This window comes from Camelus dromedarius, chromosome 12 (genome assembly GCF_036321535.1).
Source record: "Camelus dromedarius isolate mCamDro1 chromosome 12, mCamDro1.pat, whole genome shotgun sequence".
Taxonomy (NCBI): domain Eukaryota; kingdom Metazoa; phylum Chordata; class Mammalia; order Artiodactyla; family Camelidae; genus Camelus; species Camelus dromedarius.
The window spans coordinates 14,280,780-14,298,924 of record NC_087447.1 but is presented as its reverse complement, the minus strand read 5'-3'; the positions used below and the strand labels follow the sequence as shown (position 1 = coordinate 14,298,924).

The following is an 18,145-nucleotide window of genomic DNA, read 5'->3' as shown; positions in this document are numbered from 1 at the left end:
GTGGGAGTATGCTGGGGGGGGGGTCCCCCCCAGGCCTGAGGCTGATGAGTCAAACACATCCTTGCCAGGCAGTGGTTACTCACACAGACCTGGGGCTGGGCTGCCCTGAGTCCTGGCACCACCGCTCCCTCAACCTCAGTGTCTTAATCTCATCTGTCAAGTGGGTGCAGCACCCCCCACACAGGGTTGTTCCACTTACAAAGAGCGTTTACAGATAAGACCACTAGAGCAGGGTTGGCCATATAGAAAATGCTGAAGAAACGTTTGCTCAAGTTGTCACAGCTCCAGGGCCCCGGGCTGGCCTCATGCGGTGGAACCCTGGGTGGGCTTCGTCCAGGGCCGGGGAGGACGGAGCAATCCTGGGGGCTGATATCACCCAAGGGGAGGGGCTAGGTGAGCCTGCAGGCGAGCACATGGAGATAAATCTCTATACCCCAAAGCGGGAGATACAGGCAGAGGCAGTGCTTGCTCAAGTCACAAGGACTCATGCAACAATTACTGCCAGAATGTTCTGAATGCCCTCATGCTCCCCTCACTGTTCCTCTGTGACTTCCTGCCCTCTGTGACTGCTCCCACACTCCCCTCCTGGGTCACATCGGGAACACTGGGTGCTACATAGAAAGCAGCAAATTGCACGTGACCCACTACAAGCAAGACCCAATATACGGGAAGGTCACTCATCCTTCACCGTCAGGAGAGAGGAATTCTGTACACAAGCCTTGTCCACGTGGTCAAAACTTACCATCCCTTTTAACACCGAAATCCATTTCTTTTCTGCCATTTTAACTGCTTTTAAACTGCACTTCAAGCTCCTGGGCCTTCATTAAAGGGGACTGAGCAACACTTTCCTTTTCTCAGGGCCCCGAGACCTGTGTAGAGGGAGGTCATGGTTGGGCCTCCCCAGACCAAACTCTCGGGGTGAGGAGGTGTGTGGGAGGTCTGCCCCAGAATCTGGCTTCTCTGCCGCCTGAGGCTGCTGAGGAAAGTTTCCTCACTCCCAGGCCGGCAGCCGCCCCTTCTCATGCTGTTGGAAGCAGGAAACTTACAGACTTTCCTGCTCTTCTTTTTCTGTCTCTTCCCTGTATGGGCCAGAAGTCAGAGCGACCAGACACCGGGCTGCACGGGCGGGGTTCACCTGTGTCAGGGTCCAGCCAACATGGATTCCGTGAGGATGCTTTGCGGCTTCACTCCTGCTCCTGACTGAGCCGCACGATACCCACTTCCAGACGCATGAAGCCTCCCACCACACGCTGACGTGGCAGCCCACGTTGGGTGGGATCCGGCCCACCCCTTACTTGCTGTGTGATCTTGGACAAATCAGTTGACCTCTGTGAGGCTCAGTTTCCCAGTCAATAAAATGGGATGATATTAGGCACACTTTTTTTCTTTTTTTAACATTTTTTATTGAGTTATAGTCATTTTACAATGTTGTGTAGAATTCCTGGGTAAAGCACAATTTTTCAGTTATACGTGAACATATATTTACTGTCACCTTTTTTTTTTGCTGAGAGTTAGATGCACTTCTTAAGGCTGACATGTAATAAATGGCCATATAATCCAGTGCTGTTGCCATTATTACTGCCATCATCATCCCTGGGGCCATGACCTAAAGGTATGAGTTTAACCCTCACTGAGGCAATTAAAAACAACATTTATCAGGTGCAGAGGTCTTTTGAAAGATTTATTTCTCTAAGAACAACTGAGGACTGGTTCTTTCTGCTGGCTCTGACTCCTGGTCAGGCACTGTGTGTCATCTGTCCTTATGTCCCCAGCGTCCAGCATTGGGTTGGATCCTCAGTAAATGAGAAACTTCCGATAGACAAATGAGAAAAACAGAGAGCGGGTGGGGGTGGGTGGGTCGGGGGGTGGGCAGACAAGGTGCACAACACATTTAAAAGAGACTGTGCTGCAAGATGACTCACTGAAAATAACTTTAATAATAGTTTCTTTAGGAAGCAGAGGGGGGCGAGGTGTAGGGATGGGAGAGATGCCAAAGAGGAGGGTTCAATTTACACAGATTTGATGACTTCGAACTCCCAAGGAAGTACCCCTGGTTGTACTAAGCCCGCTGACCCTTTGCTGGGGCCAGACGCCCAGGAGGCCTGGAGCCAGGGCTGGAGTCCTGGTGGGAGGCGAAGCAGGGTGTGGGCAGGGGGCTTGGAGAAGGGGGTGGGCGGGGAGGCAAGGCCTGGCCCGCCACAGTCCTGCCCCTGGCCCCTGGGAGCTGCCCCCGCTGTGTCCGGGCCAGGCGAGGGGTTAATGCTATGGCCAGCGGGGAGGCCTGGCGGGCCCGGCGGGCTCGGGCCTGGGCTCAGTGGGGCGGGTGGCGCCGCTCGGCCAGGCTCCCGCGGCCCAGCACCTCCCCGCTGAACTGGTAGGTGAGCTTCTTCTTGACCTTCTTGACCTCGCCCGTCTTGCCGTAGTTGCGCAGCGCGCGCGCCATCTTCTGGTAGGTCATCTTCTTGCGGTTGCCCTTCTGGATGCCCCAGCGGTGCGCCAGCGCCTCCTTGTGCTTGGACGAGAACTGGAAGGTGCCCTTGTCCTTGTCCACCCACCAGATGCTGTCCTTCATGTCGCCGCTGCGCAGCAGGTCCAGCAGGAACTGGTACAGGCGGATCTTCTTCTTGCTGCCTGCGGCCGGAGGTGGTCAGCGCCCGCTTGGGGACCCTCCCGCCTCCCCCGACCTGGGACCCCGGGTGTGCTTGCCGGTGGGTGGACTACGCCTGGTGCTCACTCCCCTCCCACTGCCACGCCGGCCACAGCACATGTGCTCAGACACGCACGCAGGGACAGACGGTCACAGATGCCCCCAAGAAAAACACGTGAAGACACACTGGCAGACATTCACACACACACACACACACACACACACACACTCAGCACTGTTCCATGACTGCCAAATCCGTCAGCCTTGGCCGGGGTGGGCACGGGGCGGCCGTGAGGCCAGGGGGCTGGGTCGGGGCTGGGGCTGGGCTCCCTACCTGGCTCCCCATGCAGGAGGCCAGGCCCTGGCTCCAGGCCGTCAGCCTCCCCGTCAGACACCTCCAGTGGGGGGCTCTGCCGCTCACCCTCCTCCTCATCTGAGCTGGGCTGGGCCGGGGACAGGGAGGGGTACGGGAGGCACATCCGGGGTAGGTAGGAGACCTGGCAGAAGGAAGCTTGAGGTCAATGAGGGACAGTTCAATGCTCAGGGTGGCCAGGTAGGAGTTGGCTGGGTGAGAGGACAGGGTGCTGAGGTGGGGAGGCCAGGGAGAGGCAGAAGGATTTGGGAGAAAGCTGGGTTGGGAGGTTGGGCAGGGTCACCACACACAGGGTGCAGGTTGTGGGGACCAAGGGCTCCTAAAACGCCACCCATCCCCCTAGTATCAGAGCTGGGCAGCCTGGGGAAGGGGTGCCTTTCTCATATGCATAAAGGGGCCATACAGATGGACTGGTAGCAACCCTGGGGTGAGGAGGCCCTGTGGGGCAGGGCACCTGCATGAATGGGGTTTAGTAAGTGGGTGACAACTGTGTGCGGGGGCAGTGGAGGTCAGCGGAGGTGGGTATAGGAGGTCACTGATTGGGATTAGGGTTGGCAGGACTGAGCAGTTAGTAAAGGGGTCAGTGGGGAGAGGGAGGGGCCAGTAGAGGTAGGGCTCAGTGACTTGGATGCCAGATCCAGGAGGCGCCAGTGACAGGGGGAGAGAGGAGGGTGCAACCCACGGGGCTCAGGAGGGCCTGCAATGAGGCCGTTGGGCTCGGGAGGATCAGTGAGGGGGTGGGAATGATCTGGGCTCTGTCCATGGTGGGGCGACAGGAGATAAGGGGTATGGGGTCATGAGGTCAGTCGGAGGGTCAGGAGGCAGCCATGGAGGGTCAGGAGGCAGCCGTTGAGGCTCCGGCCACCGTTGGCGCCGAGGGGCAGGAAGCTGAGTTGAGTAAGAGCCTGTGTCAGTTTCCTGCGAGGCCAGGCCTCACCACAGGCCGCCGGCTCCCGGGCCAGGCTGGCTAGGGGGCTGCATGCACGCACCTGGTGGCCGAGGCTGGCGTGGGTGGGCGCCATGGGGGTGTCGAGCACGTGCATCTGCTCCAGCTCCATGTGGCGGTACAGCTGCTGCAGCTGGGGGGGCTGGACGCTCTGCAGCTCCGTGAAGTGGTTCTCGGCGAAGCTCTCAAACTCACTGTGCACGTGGTGCGGGTGGAAGTCCCAGTAATGGTCTGCGGGGACAGCCGGGCAGCGCAGGTGAGCAGGATGGGCAGGGCGGGAAAGGCTTATACTTATTAAAAATACTACTAATAATGCCAGGCCATGTTGGGGGCGGCTATCACCATGGGTCAGGCTGGCCTGCAAGTTGACATAAATTATCTCACCAACCACCCTATTGTTTTCTGACCCCTGCTCTAGAGATGAGGACACTGAGGCTGGGAGAGACCACATAACACGCCCACGGTCAAAGGCCTCGTCAGTGGCAGAGCTAGGACTCAGGTCTAAGGCAAAGCCTTCATCCTCAACAACTATTCTATCCTGCCTCCCATGTGATCACAAGGACGCAGACTTTGGAGCCAGAGTCTGAATCCTGGCTCTGCCATTCACTTTCTGTGTGACCTCAGGCACAGTCATGGACCCCTCTGGCCTCAGTTGACTCACCTGTAAAATGGGGATACTAGTCACCAAGAGGAAACTGAGCGTTCATGTTTGTAAAACCTCCTAGCCCTGGAGTAGGCCCTTGGGGAATGCTGAGTCCCCTCTCCTCCCCTTAAGATGTAGCAGAGGTTCCTAGGCTGACTGGCTGCCCACAGTCACAGCGCACAGCCTCGTCACCTAGCCAAGTTGTGACAGCAAAGCCACAGGGCTGACACCTCATGCACCAGAACTTGTCCAGGCCCCTGGTGCTACCCTTTCAAAGCCAGGTCCTCAAGCAGCGGCACCTGTGTTCCAGCGAGGTTGCCAGGACCCGAGGCTTTCCTGGAAACTCCCTCGTGGGTGATTTCAGAGTCTGCGGTGGGGTGGATTCAAGTTTGGGGAACAACTACGTGCCTCTGGGAGCCCTGTCTGGGACGGGAGCCGGTCTTCAACATGATTTCTCTGAGCACTTTTTCTAGGAACAAAAACTACCACATGTCTGAGGACTTCCTGGGTACAATTTTGGGTCCAAGAGAAGATGTGGTGATACAGTGACAAGAAGGGTTTTCTCATGCGACCCAGAGAGGGAGTGTTCAGGATGCTGGGCCAGGGCAGTGTCTCCAGGACAAGCATATGGTCCCACAGAGGGACCATCACCAGCTTCGTGTTTGTGTGTGTGTGTCTGTCCGTCTGTCTCCCTCTTCCTCTCTCGCAAACACGTACTCACACATCCCGAAGAAATGACATCAGTAATTTTTGGCTCTGCACTTGTTATCAGAAGCTCGCTTTCTATTCCTGCTCTGTGGTGGCTTCGCCGTGTGACCCTGGACAAGACATTTTATCTCCCTGAGCCTCTGATTCCTCACTGTTGAAGTCAGAGATCCAACTGGGTAGTTACTGAGTCCTGTTGACATGCGGAATCATTTAACCTGCAACCCAGACTCCCACCTCCATGAGGCCCATGGGGAGAGAAAGTACTTGCTTTGGGAGTCGGGCAGAGCTGGGTTTGAATCCCTGGCTCTGCCACTTACCCCTATGTGACATACGGCAGGTCAGTCTACTTCGCTAAGCCTGCTATCTCACTGTAAGATGGGGCAAGTAATTATACCTGTCTCATAGACCTCTTGTGAGGAGTAAATGAGCTAATGCCTGCAAAGGGCTTAGACTAGAACCTGGCCCAAAGTAAGACTCAATAAACATTAACTATTGTCATCATTATGATGATTATTAGTAGTAATGTTTTATTCTAAACAGCCTAAATCAACCCTTGAGCAAACAGTAGATGCTTTAATATATGTTATTTCCTCTTCTTCCTCTTGCTCCCTGCCACCTTAGTCGGTGGCCCAGAGAAATAGTTTGAGGGGCCCTGGCTGCGACTATCTCCCCAAGGCTGGAGTTGGGCCCCAGCGTTGCACCAATGGCAGTGACCGACTTGGTTCATCTCTGTATTCCCAGGGCCTTGACACACTTGAATTGAGTTTGGGCACTCAACAAACATTTCCTGAGTGAATGAATGAATGATGAATCCTAGCTGTCTGAGAACCCTCTCTGACTCTCCCCTACAAAATTATCCAAATCTGAAGGCAAAACAAAACGAACCACACTTAATCGGTGCTTTCATCCTGCCATGAGCTAACAAGATCCAGAAATTCTCTGTGGGAGAATTGGCTCTGTCTTTTAGAGGTGGGACTTGTGGGGGTTCTGGGATTTGGTGAGTGGATCTGGGTTCCTCTTTAGCTGTAAATCCACCTTCCAGCCCCACTCCTGGCATCTTCCCATTTTTGCCTTTTCCTGCTCAGGCTGAAGTGCCCAGCTCTTTACAGAAAGCCTTATCCTGCCCACCAACCCCCACTTCCTCACACGCCCTCCAGTCCCAGGGTTGGGGGGACCCTGAGGGCCCTCTTTCTCTCCTGCTTCCCTCCACCTCTGCCCTAGGTCCACACAAGATGCACAGGCTCACTCCGGTGGGCCCAGCCCGAGACCAGCACTTCCCATGGTGGGGCTCAGTACACTCTCTTCAGAGTCACTTTGGGGGCTGGAAAAGCATGCATTTAGGGGCCTACCAGGGACCCATGGGATTAGCAGCACTGAGAGGGACCTGGGAATCTGGCCTTTAACAGGATCCTAGAGTTTCCCTGGCTCAGTGAGGCTCTGGAACCCTGCTCCAGGGTTCCCTGAAACCTGCAACAGAGACTCTCGGGCTACAATTAAGGTTTCAAAAGGCCCAATGGAAACCTCGCCTTTACCCTTGATTTGAGCACTCAGGCAATTATGTAATAAACGCTGTCTGTTTGGTAGGCAGAGACGTGCCAAGGGTGGGGCCCTCTGAAGGAACACGACACTAGGCGTCTGTCCTAATGCAAAGGTCAGCACTCCTGGGCTCTTTGGGACCTCGTTTCTGGGCGACTGTTCATGAATGCACTGCTTTATTCCTTTTTATCCCTTCAATAGGTCACCCAGGCCATCTTGCCATTTATGTCCCCTTAGCATGTCTCTCTGCTTCTCAAAAGAATACAATGTCATTTGCACATCTGGAGATAGCTCCGGATCCTCCTTTCTACTACCTTTTAGGGACCCAACACATAGTAGGCCTCAATCAATGTTTGATTAAATGACTAATAACACTTAACTTTTAATGTGTTTTTTATGTACCAGGCCCTGGGCCAAGTTCTTAATCCAAATTATCACATTTAATCCTCACCTTAGCTCTGTCAATGTGGCCTCTTTAATATGATTTTCCTTTTGCATATAAGGAAACGATGACTCAAAGAGATTAAGTTACTTGTCCACAGGTAGTCATTGGTAGAGTCAGGGTCCAAATCCACCTGTATGACTCCAGAAACTAAACTCTTACCACTGTACCATACCACTCTGAGGAACAAGACTGCTAATGAAAGCTTCAAGTAAGACTCAGAGTGACAGAGAGACTTTGCAGACTGCCCATATCTATTTGTCTGTCTACCATCAACTACCCCTCATCCATCATTCATCATCCACCCTTAACCCATCCATCCATCATCCAACAACGATCTGTCCATCATCCATCCATCCATCTATCCATCATCAAACCATCATCCATCTGTCATCCACCTATTCATCATCTGTAATTTAATCCATCCATCCATCATTCATCCATTCATACATCTTTGAACCTTCATTCATCCAGCCAGCAAGGACCCATTCATCTAGAACTTTAATTTCCTTCCTCTAAACCAGCTCCCAATCTGGGACCAAAGTCCTACCCACATGCCCCTATTCTTACTCGGTTTTTTGATGTCACTAATACCTGTATGTCACCAGGACAAAAATAAAATGATATTCAAAACAATCCCCCCACACACACAAAATTCAAGCCTTAAGTGTCATTCAGTTGACCTTATCTCCTCAGAGCAGAAACCCCAGCTTGAAGCCAGAGCTCTCCCCAGGGGAGGAGAAGTAAGATCAAGACATACAAGGAAGATGAGGAATTAAGAAAGCAAGGACTGAGGAAAAAAACCTTTACAGGACATCACAGACCATTGGATGTTGGCTCCTTAAGCCCAGCCCTCCTACAAATTGTTCAGATATGGAAACTGAAGTCCCAGAGAGTAGAAAGCCCCATATCTCCTCCCTTGTTACTTTCTATATTTTATCCTAAGTAAGCTTTTAGTTCTCTCTCTTGCTCCAAAGATGAATCTGGCAGAACCAGTGTTCTATTCATTCCACAGCACCTAGCAAAGTCACCTCGCATATAAATGTCACCTGGTTAGTATATGTCTATTAGAGGGACAAGTCAGTGGGAGGTGGATGGAGGGTTTGGTAGGGAGAGGGAAAGACAATCGGAAAGATGAATGAGTGGATGATTAGATGAATGTGTGAATAAATTGGTGGATTATCCATGGCATGAAAGGATGAAAGAGTGTATGGAAACATGGAAGGATGGAGAGAAGGGTGATGCTTTGGAAAACTATTTCCTTCATCAATCCCACTGCACGTAACAAATCCTATCACACCCATTAGGATGGCTGTTATCAAAAAAAATAGATAATAAAAAGTGTTGGCAAGGGATGTACAGAAATGGAACCCTTGTGCACTGTTGGTGGGAATGTAAAATGGGGCAGCCACTGTGAAAAACAATATGGCAGCTCCTGAAAGAATTGAAAATAGAATTACCTTATAATCCAGCAATTCCGTTTCTGGGTATATACCCCAAAATAACCGAAAGCCAAGTCTCAAAGAGATATTTGTACACCCAGTTCACAGCGGCATTATTCACAATAGCCAAAACGTGGAAGCAACCCCACCTGTCCATCAACAGCTGAATGGATGAACAAAATGTGATATATACATAAAGTGGAATATTATTCAGCCTTAAAAAGGAAGGGAATTCTGACATATGCTGCAACATGGATGAACCTTAAGGACATTATATCCTAAGTGAAATAAGCCAGCCACAAAAAAGAGAAATACTGTATGATTCCACTAACATGAGGTACTTAGTGTAGTCAAATTCATAGAAACAGAAAGTAGAATGGTGGTTGCCAGGGGCTGAGGGGGGTGGCAATGGGGAGTTATTGTTTAATTGGTACGGAATTTCAGTTTTGCAAGATATAAAGAGTTGTGGAGATGGACGGTGGTGATTGTTGTACAACAATGTGAAGGTACTTACCGCCACTGACCTGTACATTTGAAAATGGTTAGGTGGTACATTTTATATTATGTGTATTTTGCCACAATTTAAAATAATAATAAACAACAAATGTTACATGCCCTTCCTTCAGAATCTATCCTGAATCTGTCCACTCCCTTCTGTCTCTCTTGCCACCACCCTTGTCCAATCCACTGTCATCTCGCTCCTCGATCATTCCAGTGGTTTCCTACTGGGCTTTCTCCCCATTCTTACTCTTGTCTCCTCCCCATTTATTCTCCACAGGGCAGTCAGAGTGATCTTTTTAAAACCTTATTCAGTGGAGCCACTAGGTATTGGGAGAAGATACTAAAAACTTCCAGATAGACAAAACAAAACTAGACAAACCGAAAAAAATCAGCAAAACCCCAAATTGGTCACATTCAAAAAGAGGACATGGAATGAGGTCAGACTTCCTAAGAAAAACGTCTAGTAACCAGAAGACACTAGAAAAATGCTTTCAAATTCTAAGGGAAAAAAAATTATTTTCAATCTAGATTTCTATAGCAAGCCAAACAACTATTAATCAACTGAGAGATAAAACAAACAGCAACAACCAAACCACCTCCCACACCTCCTTTCTTAGGAGCCATAATGATATGAATAACAAATCCTTATTTAATTCACTGTTCTAAGCATCTTACATACAGTAACCCACTCAATCCTTACAGCAATCCTGTGAAGTAAATATCACTAAGAAGAAGTTGAGGCACAGAGGGGCGAAAGACCTTGCCCGTGGTCACCCCACCCAGTGATGGGGAGATGGGGTGTGGCTCCCAGCAGACTGGTTTCAGAATGAGGGCTCTATCTCCCTGCTACTCTGCCCCTCAGAAACATGGCGGCGAGAAAATACAGGTAATCAAAGTACACCATGTGGCCAAGCTGTGAGTAATAATCACATGGTCCTAATAACAGAAAATTCAGATACTGATTTAACAAAAGTTATAATACAGAGAAAGATGAGTACTGTAGGATCTCACTTACAGGTGGAACCTAAAAACAAAAACTAAACTCAGAAAAAGAGATCAGATTTATGGTTTACAGAGGTGGGGGTTGGGAGACAGGGGAAATCAGGTGATGATGGTCTAAGATCCAAACTTCCAGTTGTAAGAGAAATATGTCCTGGGATGTAATGTACAAGATGACAGAGTGAACGCTGCTGTATGGTATATTCAAAAGTTGCTAAGAGAGTGTTTCCTAAAAGTTCTCATCACAAGGGAAAACATTTTTTTTGTTAACTATATGAGGGGATTGATGTTCACTAAACTTACGTGGTAATCGTTTCACAATACACACGTGTGTGAGGTCATGCTATCACAGCTTAAACTTACACAGTGTTGGGTGCCAATTATAGCAATAAAATGAAAAAAAGGGGAAAATTACTGTATTTTGCTATGTGTGGAGACTGTGTGTGTGAATGTGTGTGTTGTAAATAACTAGACTCAAATTCTCATCTTTCATAGTACAAGTGAATAGATAATATCTCAAAGTAAAAAATCAAGCCAGATTCATCTCCACCTACATATGGAAGGCACTCAATAATGTTTGTGAATGGATGAATAAATACTGTTCTGTCTCTATTTCAAATCTTCATGTATACATTTACATAGCCCTGTCGTAGAAAGACTGGAAAAATAGCTTTATTCTTTTTTTGTTTTTGAGGGGGGAGGTAATTAGGTTTATTTACTTACTTATTCTTAGAGCAGGTACTGGGGATTGAACTCAGAACCTCATGCATGTGCTCTATACCATTTAAGCTATACCCTCCTGCTGGAAAAATAGCTTTTATCTACCTCTAACGTGCTATATATGTCATGGAGAAATGACTATGATAAGTTTATGTAAAAAGTAACAAATTGCAGAACAGCATGATACTACATTTACATTTTTTTAGTGGGGGAAGGTAATTGGGTTTATTTATTTACTTACTGTTTTTAGGGGAGGTACTGGGGATTGAAACTGGGACCTCCTGCATGCTAAGCATGCGATCTACCACTTGAGCTATACCCCCACCCTTCCAATTCCATTTTTGAATGGATAGAATATGCACGTATGTAGGTATAACCTACAAACACATAGGATTATGTATGTAGAATAAAGTATCTGCAGGCATAGTCCAAGGTGCTACCAGTGAGGACTAAGAATGGAAAGAGGGAAATATTTTACTTGATATGCTGTCATATTTTTTAAATGTTTGTAATGGATATTTCTTGTTTTAATAATTAAAAGCAAACATTTACAATTTATTTAGATTTTCACCAAACACACACACCCATACCCACACACACAAAAGGTTATTCAGATCATGTCATTTCCCTGCTCAAAACCCTCCAGTGGCTTCCCATCAGGTGTGGGTAAAATCCACACTCCTGCCATGACCTTCAGGCCCTGTGTGATCTGCCCGCTGCAGACACTAGGCTTCAGTTTATTTCTGCCCCCTGGGCTCACCGGCCACTCTGGTCCTCGGCCGAGCTCCCCCCTGCTCTTGGCACCGCTGTTCTCTCTCTGCCCAGAACAACTGCCCCACCTGCCTTTTCGTGCACATTCCTTCCCTGCACTCAGATTTCCACTCAACTGCCACCTCCTCAGAGGCCTTCCCTGATCTCCCAAATTACAGTAGCCCCTCCCCAGAGACACTCCGAATCACATTACTCTGCTCTCCACAGGACTTATGGTGCATGTCTGTCAATTTGACTGTTCACTGGCTCTCTCCCGCACTGGACTTAAGCTCTATGAGAGCAGTGGCCTTGCCTGGTCTGCCCATCATGGAGCCTCCAGTGCCTAGATCAGTACCTGGTACATGGCATATGGTCAGAGTCTATTTGATGGATGGACCAATGAGGGGATGATTGGGCAAGTGGGTTGGATAAGTGTCAGAAGGATGGGTGGGTGGATGGGGGTGGCTGGGGGGAAGGAGAGTGGATGCTTGGGTGAGTGGGTGGCTGTCTGTCGTCAGCTGGGTCACTGGGAAATGACCCCGTTGATCTGTCACATTGAGCCTTCTATGCTTCTCCACTCTCCCGGCTGCTTTATCCCCTTGCCTCAGAGGATGCAGTAAAACTCACATACCATGTTCCAAAGTTTACTAGGCCTCATACTCAGTACCTTACCTCATATATGACATGCATTACCTCATTTAATCGTTGCAACTCTGTGTATTTAGTGTTTTCATGCTCTCAGTTTTATACATGAGGAAACGGGCTCAGAGAGGTTAAGTCACTTGCTCCAAGGTTACACTCTGGTGAGTGATGGAGCGAGGACTAGACCAAGGTCTGGCCCCAGTGCCTTTTCAGTAAGCCTCACTACCTAAAAATACAGACGCAGAGGACATGCAGGAACTGGTGGGAGACTGTGGGGGGTGTCTCTACACGTGAGTCTTCAGCAATACCTTCCAACAGGTATAGAGAAGGGACAGAACAGATGCCCAGATGGGCAATGACGTCAGTGGGGCGGGGAGGTTGCCCCATAGGGCCCAGGACCCCTGGGGATACTGGAGGAGTCTCTGAAGGAATCAGGCCTTTATGACCCACATGGGGAACTCAGGCATCCAGTCAGGAGTCATTCCGAGAGCCCCCACCTGAGGTATCAGGGATCTGCCTGGGCATTGAGTCAGGAAACCACAGGCTTTCTCTCAAGTACTCAGTCCATCAGCTAGCCCCAGGCCTACCTGGTTTCTAGATATATGAACATCACCCCAATATTACAGGAGGGGAAACTGAGGCTTCAAAAGACCCAAAGGAAATGCACTCACACCCAGTGAAACTGAGTAGGGGTCAGGCCAGAGGAGAAAGTATCTCTCATGCTGCAAGGGGTTGCTGGCCAGGCTAAGCTAGCTGGGACCTAAGCCATCCTGTTGCCTGGGCCACCAGGGGGCGCCAGTCCTCAAGCCGGGAGGGGCCTGAACTGCTTGCTGGTCTCTGGTCAGGGAGGCCCAGGCCTTCATCTTGGCTGGGGGAGCTGGGCATAGAGTTGGATGAGGGAGACTTTCTCTCTAAATTGTCTGGATTTTCCACAGAAAGGATGTATTTCTTGTAGAACTATAAATAAGCTTAAAAGGATGAAAAAGAAGATATTTTAAAAGCCTTTCTAACCCTGGGGTTCTGAAAGAAGCCTGGAGACACGTCCGCCACCTACGCCCAAGACGAGGCTTCCAGGTATAGTCTTTAGAATGGCTGTCAGCTGTGAGCTCCAGGTGAAGCTATTCACAAGTTTTGGCATTTGGATATGAGAGTAAATAAGAACTCGCCACATATGGCCTCTCTGGGTGTGGCCATCAGGTTTAAATGTGCCAGCAGAATGAAGCTACAGGCCCCCAGGTGTGGCCTTCAGGAGTGCAAACTTCCTCAGATGTGGCACACAGCATGTCTGTCCCTTTGAGGCTGCAGACACTCTGGTGTCCAGCCTGCCTCGGTCTCAGACCCCCTGGAGAATCCCCCAGTGAAGACCCATGAACTGGGCCACCTCACCTTTGGACCAGGGATATCCCATCCATATGCCAAGATCCAATTCAAGTGGCCTCTCTCAGCCCGCTGCCCAGGTCCCAGGCACTGAATGCCTCTCTCTCCTCCCCTGAATTTGCTTCAGGATCGAGGCTGGGCCTTGGGGTGGCAGTTAGACCCAGACAGAAAAAGCCCCTGCCCTTGGCCCTATCCCACCTACACCCCTAGCAAACTGGGGGCTTCAGCCCCTGCTGAATGAGGAGGTCCTGAGAGACTCCTTTAGCTCAGCAGTTCTCAAATAGGGGTGATTCTTCCCCTACAGGGGACATTTGGCAGTGCTGGGGACATTTTTGGTTGTCGTGATCTAGTGGGTAGAAGCCAGGGATACTGCTAACATTCTCCAACACACAAGACAGGCCTCATGTGGAATTACCCCGCCCGAAATGTCAATGGAGAAACGTAGCTAGGCACACACAGCAGGGAGCGGGGCTGCACCCACAGGAGATCAGGGTAAGGGGGTGACAGGAACGGAGAGGAAGAGGGACACTGAGGGGGTGGGGGGAGGAATCACTGGACCTGGAGCAGAGAGCTGGGATCCACTGACCAACCGGGCCGCCTTGTACAAGTCCTACAGCCAGCTTAGCCTGTTTCCTCGTTTGCAAAATGGCCAAAAGGATTGGACATGGAGATAAATGTGAAAGAAGCTAACCCCGTGCCTTGGAACACCAGAGATGTTCCATAATGCCAGCTGGGGGGGTGTGGGGTGCAGGAGTGTTGGGGTTTAGGGTAGCGAATTCACATTCCCGAGAGTTAGCTGGATCTGATTCTCAGAATTCCAAAGAAGCCCTGTAAACATGTCTTCTTTTTCCCCTCTTCCCAGAACAAGCAGTTCCTCCAGTGCGCAGGCCAGCTGGGGAATTGGGGGCGGGGCTGGGCCCTGTACTCACCGCTGTGGCTTTCTCCATCACTGCTGAGATAGGGGTAATATTCGTGCGTTTGGCGTTGGTACAGATCCGTGTCATAGGGAACCAGGTCTTCCGATGGCTGCTGAGAGAGGAGGATGTCGGGCGTCGGACTGTGGCGAGGAGACCCCAGCCAGGTTGGCAGCCCCCAGGATGTGGGGTCCACACCACCCTCCCAGACAGAGTGCCTGCCCCAGGCCTACAGCCCTCTCTCTGCCTGGAACTGGGAGAGGCCACACAGAGTGGGAGCAGGGGGCCCAGGAGAGCAAGAGCCTTGGCTCTTGCAGAAAGGGGATGACAGGGACCCTGGAGGTCAGAGGTCAGAAGAGGACCAGGGCTGAGGGAGCCATGCTCCCCACAGTCACCTGACACTCACACACATTCCACTGCATGCCCAGCCTCAGCCTCACATAGTCGCTCTCTCACAGTCCCACTGATGCACCTACACCCCCCAAACACACACATACTCCCCATGACACACTTATACCCCACCCCCACAGTGAACTCACACTCACAGGTCCACTCACACCCCTCACACTCACTCTAGGGGTCACTCACATTGACACACACTTATGTCATACACACACCATTATATACCCACCTGTAGCCACACGCAGTCACTCGGATGAACACACGTATCCACACACTTGCCTCCAGGTACATTAACGCACACATTTATACTCGTATCCTGCACACTCGTCCTCACAGCACACACACTTGTCCTGCCACAGTCTCCACCCCAAACCCCCACTCTCTCTTACAGCTGGTGCCTGGGCCCCAGGCAGGCTCAGGGCCCCCACAATGACCAGTGGCCGTTTACACTGATGAATTTTACAGGATTCACCCAGGCAGGCTTTGGGGGCTGTGGGCCGGCCAGAGCCTTGATCCTTACCCTCCTCTCCCTCCCTACCCCCCGCCCCACTGGCACAGGCACAGGGACGTGCACACCCGGAGGCTTCCCAACAGTTATCAGGCTTCTCCCCACCCCCGCAGCGTGTGCCCAAGGATTGCACAACCATAACTCTGGCCCTCGGGGCTTGGTTTGGGGACCAGCGCTGCCTTGGGAGGCCACCCTCCCGGGAGCCACTCTGAGTAGTCCCTGGGCCGTGAGGAGGGGCTGGGGGGTTTGGTGCTGGAGACCACGATGATGTGCCTCCTGCCCAGCTCTACCTGCAGTTCAGGGATCGGGAGGTCAAGGGTCAGAGGCAGGGTGGCTAAGCCCCTGGGCCTGTGGCTTTCTTGAGGCAGAGCTGGCTCTTCCTGGGACCACCTCCATCACCCCCTGAATACCAATCCCTGCCCCCATCTCCTCAGTCCCAGGTCGGAGAAGTGTGGGACAGAGCACGGTGGGGGCTGGCCAGCTGGTTCTCTCTGTGTCTGGCCAAATGAGGAGGCCAGGAGCCCAGCACTAGGTTGTAGGCAGAGCAGACCCACAGCAGGATGTCAAGCCTGGGGTGCCTCCCCAGGGCTCTGAGGCCTGGCTGGGGTGGGGAGGGGGAAGAGAGCTGCCTTCAAGCCGGGAAAGCTGAGTCAGGTGGGCCGGCCCTGCCGAGCCCTTCCCAGCTCCCCCCAGGACTCCCCATCCCTGCTGAGTGGGGACAGGGTGGGAAAAGAGAGAGGGGTCCTCTCAGAGGGGCCCAGGTCAGACACCTGCCAAAGGCTGCAACTGTCACTGCGAGCAGAAGCAGAGGGGGTCTGCCCCAGACGGCTGCCCTTCCCTCCCCAGGGTCCCCTGGGACGCCTGCTTCTTCACCTCCAGCCTCAGCCCCTGCCTTCACTCCAGTCTCGCACTTGACCAGGTCCCACCCCCGCCCCGATCTCAGGCCCAGGCTGTCCCCAACCCGAGCCCCTGCCCTCCTCTCCCCGATGCCCAGCCCCAACCCAACCCCAGCTGCGGTGCTAGCCCCCGCTTCCCTCACTGCTCCAGCCCAGCACCTGCTCTACCCTGCCTCCGCCACTCAGGACCTGTGGCCCAAGGCCCGGACCCTTGGGTCAACAACCAGGTCCTTTGTGCCGGGCCCCAGCCTGGGTGTGGGGGCCCAGGCTTAAGGCAGCCTCGGTCTCCAGGAGTACGCAGGCCATGGGCTGAGACCTCTGGCCTGTTGCTTTCTGCCCCCAAGTCTTTACTGTCCTGGGGACTGGCTTTGCCCCGCGCCAGTCTCCCCATCTCCTCTGCCACCCTCACCATCCTCAGCCCAACACCCTGCCCTGGAGCTCTGGCCTGCCCCACAAGTCCTATCTATAAATAACCATTCAGGCCCCACCGATCACAGCCCCACCACGGGCCCAGCCCTCAGCCCGCCGGGGCATGCTCTGAGAAGGCCAATGGCCCCTCGCTGGGTCTCAGGCCAGGAGCTCCAGGGAGGAAACACCAACTTCCCACTGATAGCGGGAGGGAAGACGGTGGGCTGGCGGGCTGGCGGGCAGGCGGGCGGGCGACCGAGGACCGCGGGTTGGGCTGGTAGAGGAGTCCCAGTACTCACAGGGGGGACGAGGGGAAACCCTTCCATTTTGCACGCCTGTAACATCCAGCCGAGCTCCGAGCTGATCGGGTCCCCTGCCTCGGTGGGAGCCAGTGCGGAGCCCCTCGGGATGGGGCGCCCCGTCAGGGGCTGGACGGACTTGGGGCGGGCGCAGGGCACAGGCCTGCCCCTTGAGCTACAGGAGCCCTGGGTGAGCCCCCTCCCTTGACATTGCAGGGCCAGCGCAAGTTCCTGATTTTATCGAAGGCCTGCCGCTGGGAGATAGTCCCCTTGGGGTGACATCACCACCCCAGCCCGTTTGCATAAATCTCTTGCGCTACAGGAAGTCTCTGGCCGGCTGGGGCAGGTGGTGCTCCAGGGCCTGGCCTGGGAGGCCATGGGGGCCAGGCCCCCTGCCCAGAGGAAGCTGGGACTATGAGGGGCGGCCTTGGGGTTAGGGTGGGGAGGAAGAGTGGGAGGGAGCAAGGCTAGCTCCACCAGCGGGAAGCCTTTGCTGTCCCCAGGCCCTGCCAAGGCTCTCTAACCCCTAACCCACAAACACCTACTTCTCCTGAGACCCCCATGTGGCCAACAATCACTTCCTTGGGGACAGAGCTGATAAGGGTGGCCCCTTGGGGCCTCCACTTTCTAGGGTTGGCCTGACTGGCTGGGGGCTCTGATCCAGCAGACTGCCGGGTCTGGCTCTTTTCTGGGCCCTTGGGCCCCTCAACACTTCGGTTCTACCCAGCCTGGGCCTGGGCTCGGGCTCTGGGTCAGGGGCCTCAGCACAGTGCTGCTTTCCCCTTCCCTCCAAGTCCCTTCACACAGGCTCCCATTCCACCAGAAGGGTTCTTACACCCTCTCCTCCCAGTTTCCTGAGTCCCACCCTTCTTCCCAATCCCTAGGTGCTCTACTCCCAGATCAGATTTCTGTTTCCCCGCCCCTTACCAATGCCTTAATATCAATCCAATCTTCCTAGTTTACAAATTTTCTTGTCTGTCCATCCATTCATC

General features: G+C 52.5%; 1 protein-coding gene across 2 annotated transcripts; it reads right to left on the bottom strand.

The window, feature by feature from the left end:
• Positions 1-1,481: 1,481 nt before the first annotated feature.
• SPI1 (Spi-1 proto-oncogene) lies at positions 1,482-17,428 on the bottom strand. 2 transcript variants are annotated; one of them, XM_031459622.2, is made up of 5 exons: positions 17,154-17,428; positions 14,656-14,752; positions 4,010-4,197; positions 2,982-3,144; positions 1,482-2,631 (listed from the first exon to the last, which is right to left on the bottom strand). In XM_031459622.2, the coding sequence occupies exons 1-5, from the start codon at positions 17,196-17,198 to the stop codon at positions 2,312-2,314; spliced, it is 813 nt and encodes a 270-aa protein (XP_031315482.1). In that variant the 5' UTR covers positions 17,199-17,428; the 3' UTR covers positions 1,482-2,311. The 2 variants fall into 2 exon arrangements, with proteins under 2 accessions (XP_031315482.1, XP_010998977.1); XM_011000675.3 differs by having other exon boundaries at positions 14,656-14,755; positions 17,154-17,401.
• Between the last annotated feature and the right edge of the window lie 717 nt (positions 17,429-18,145).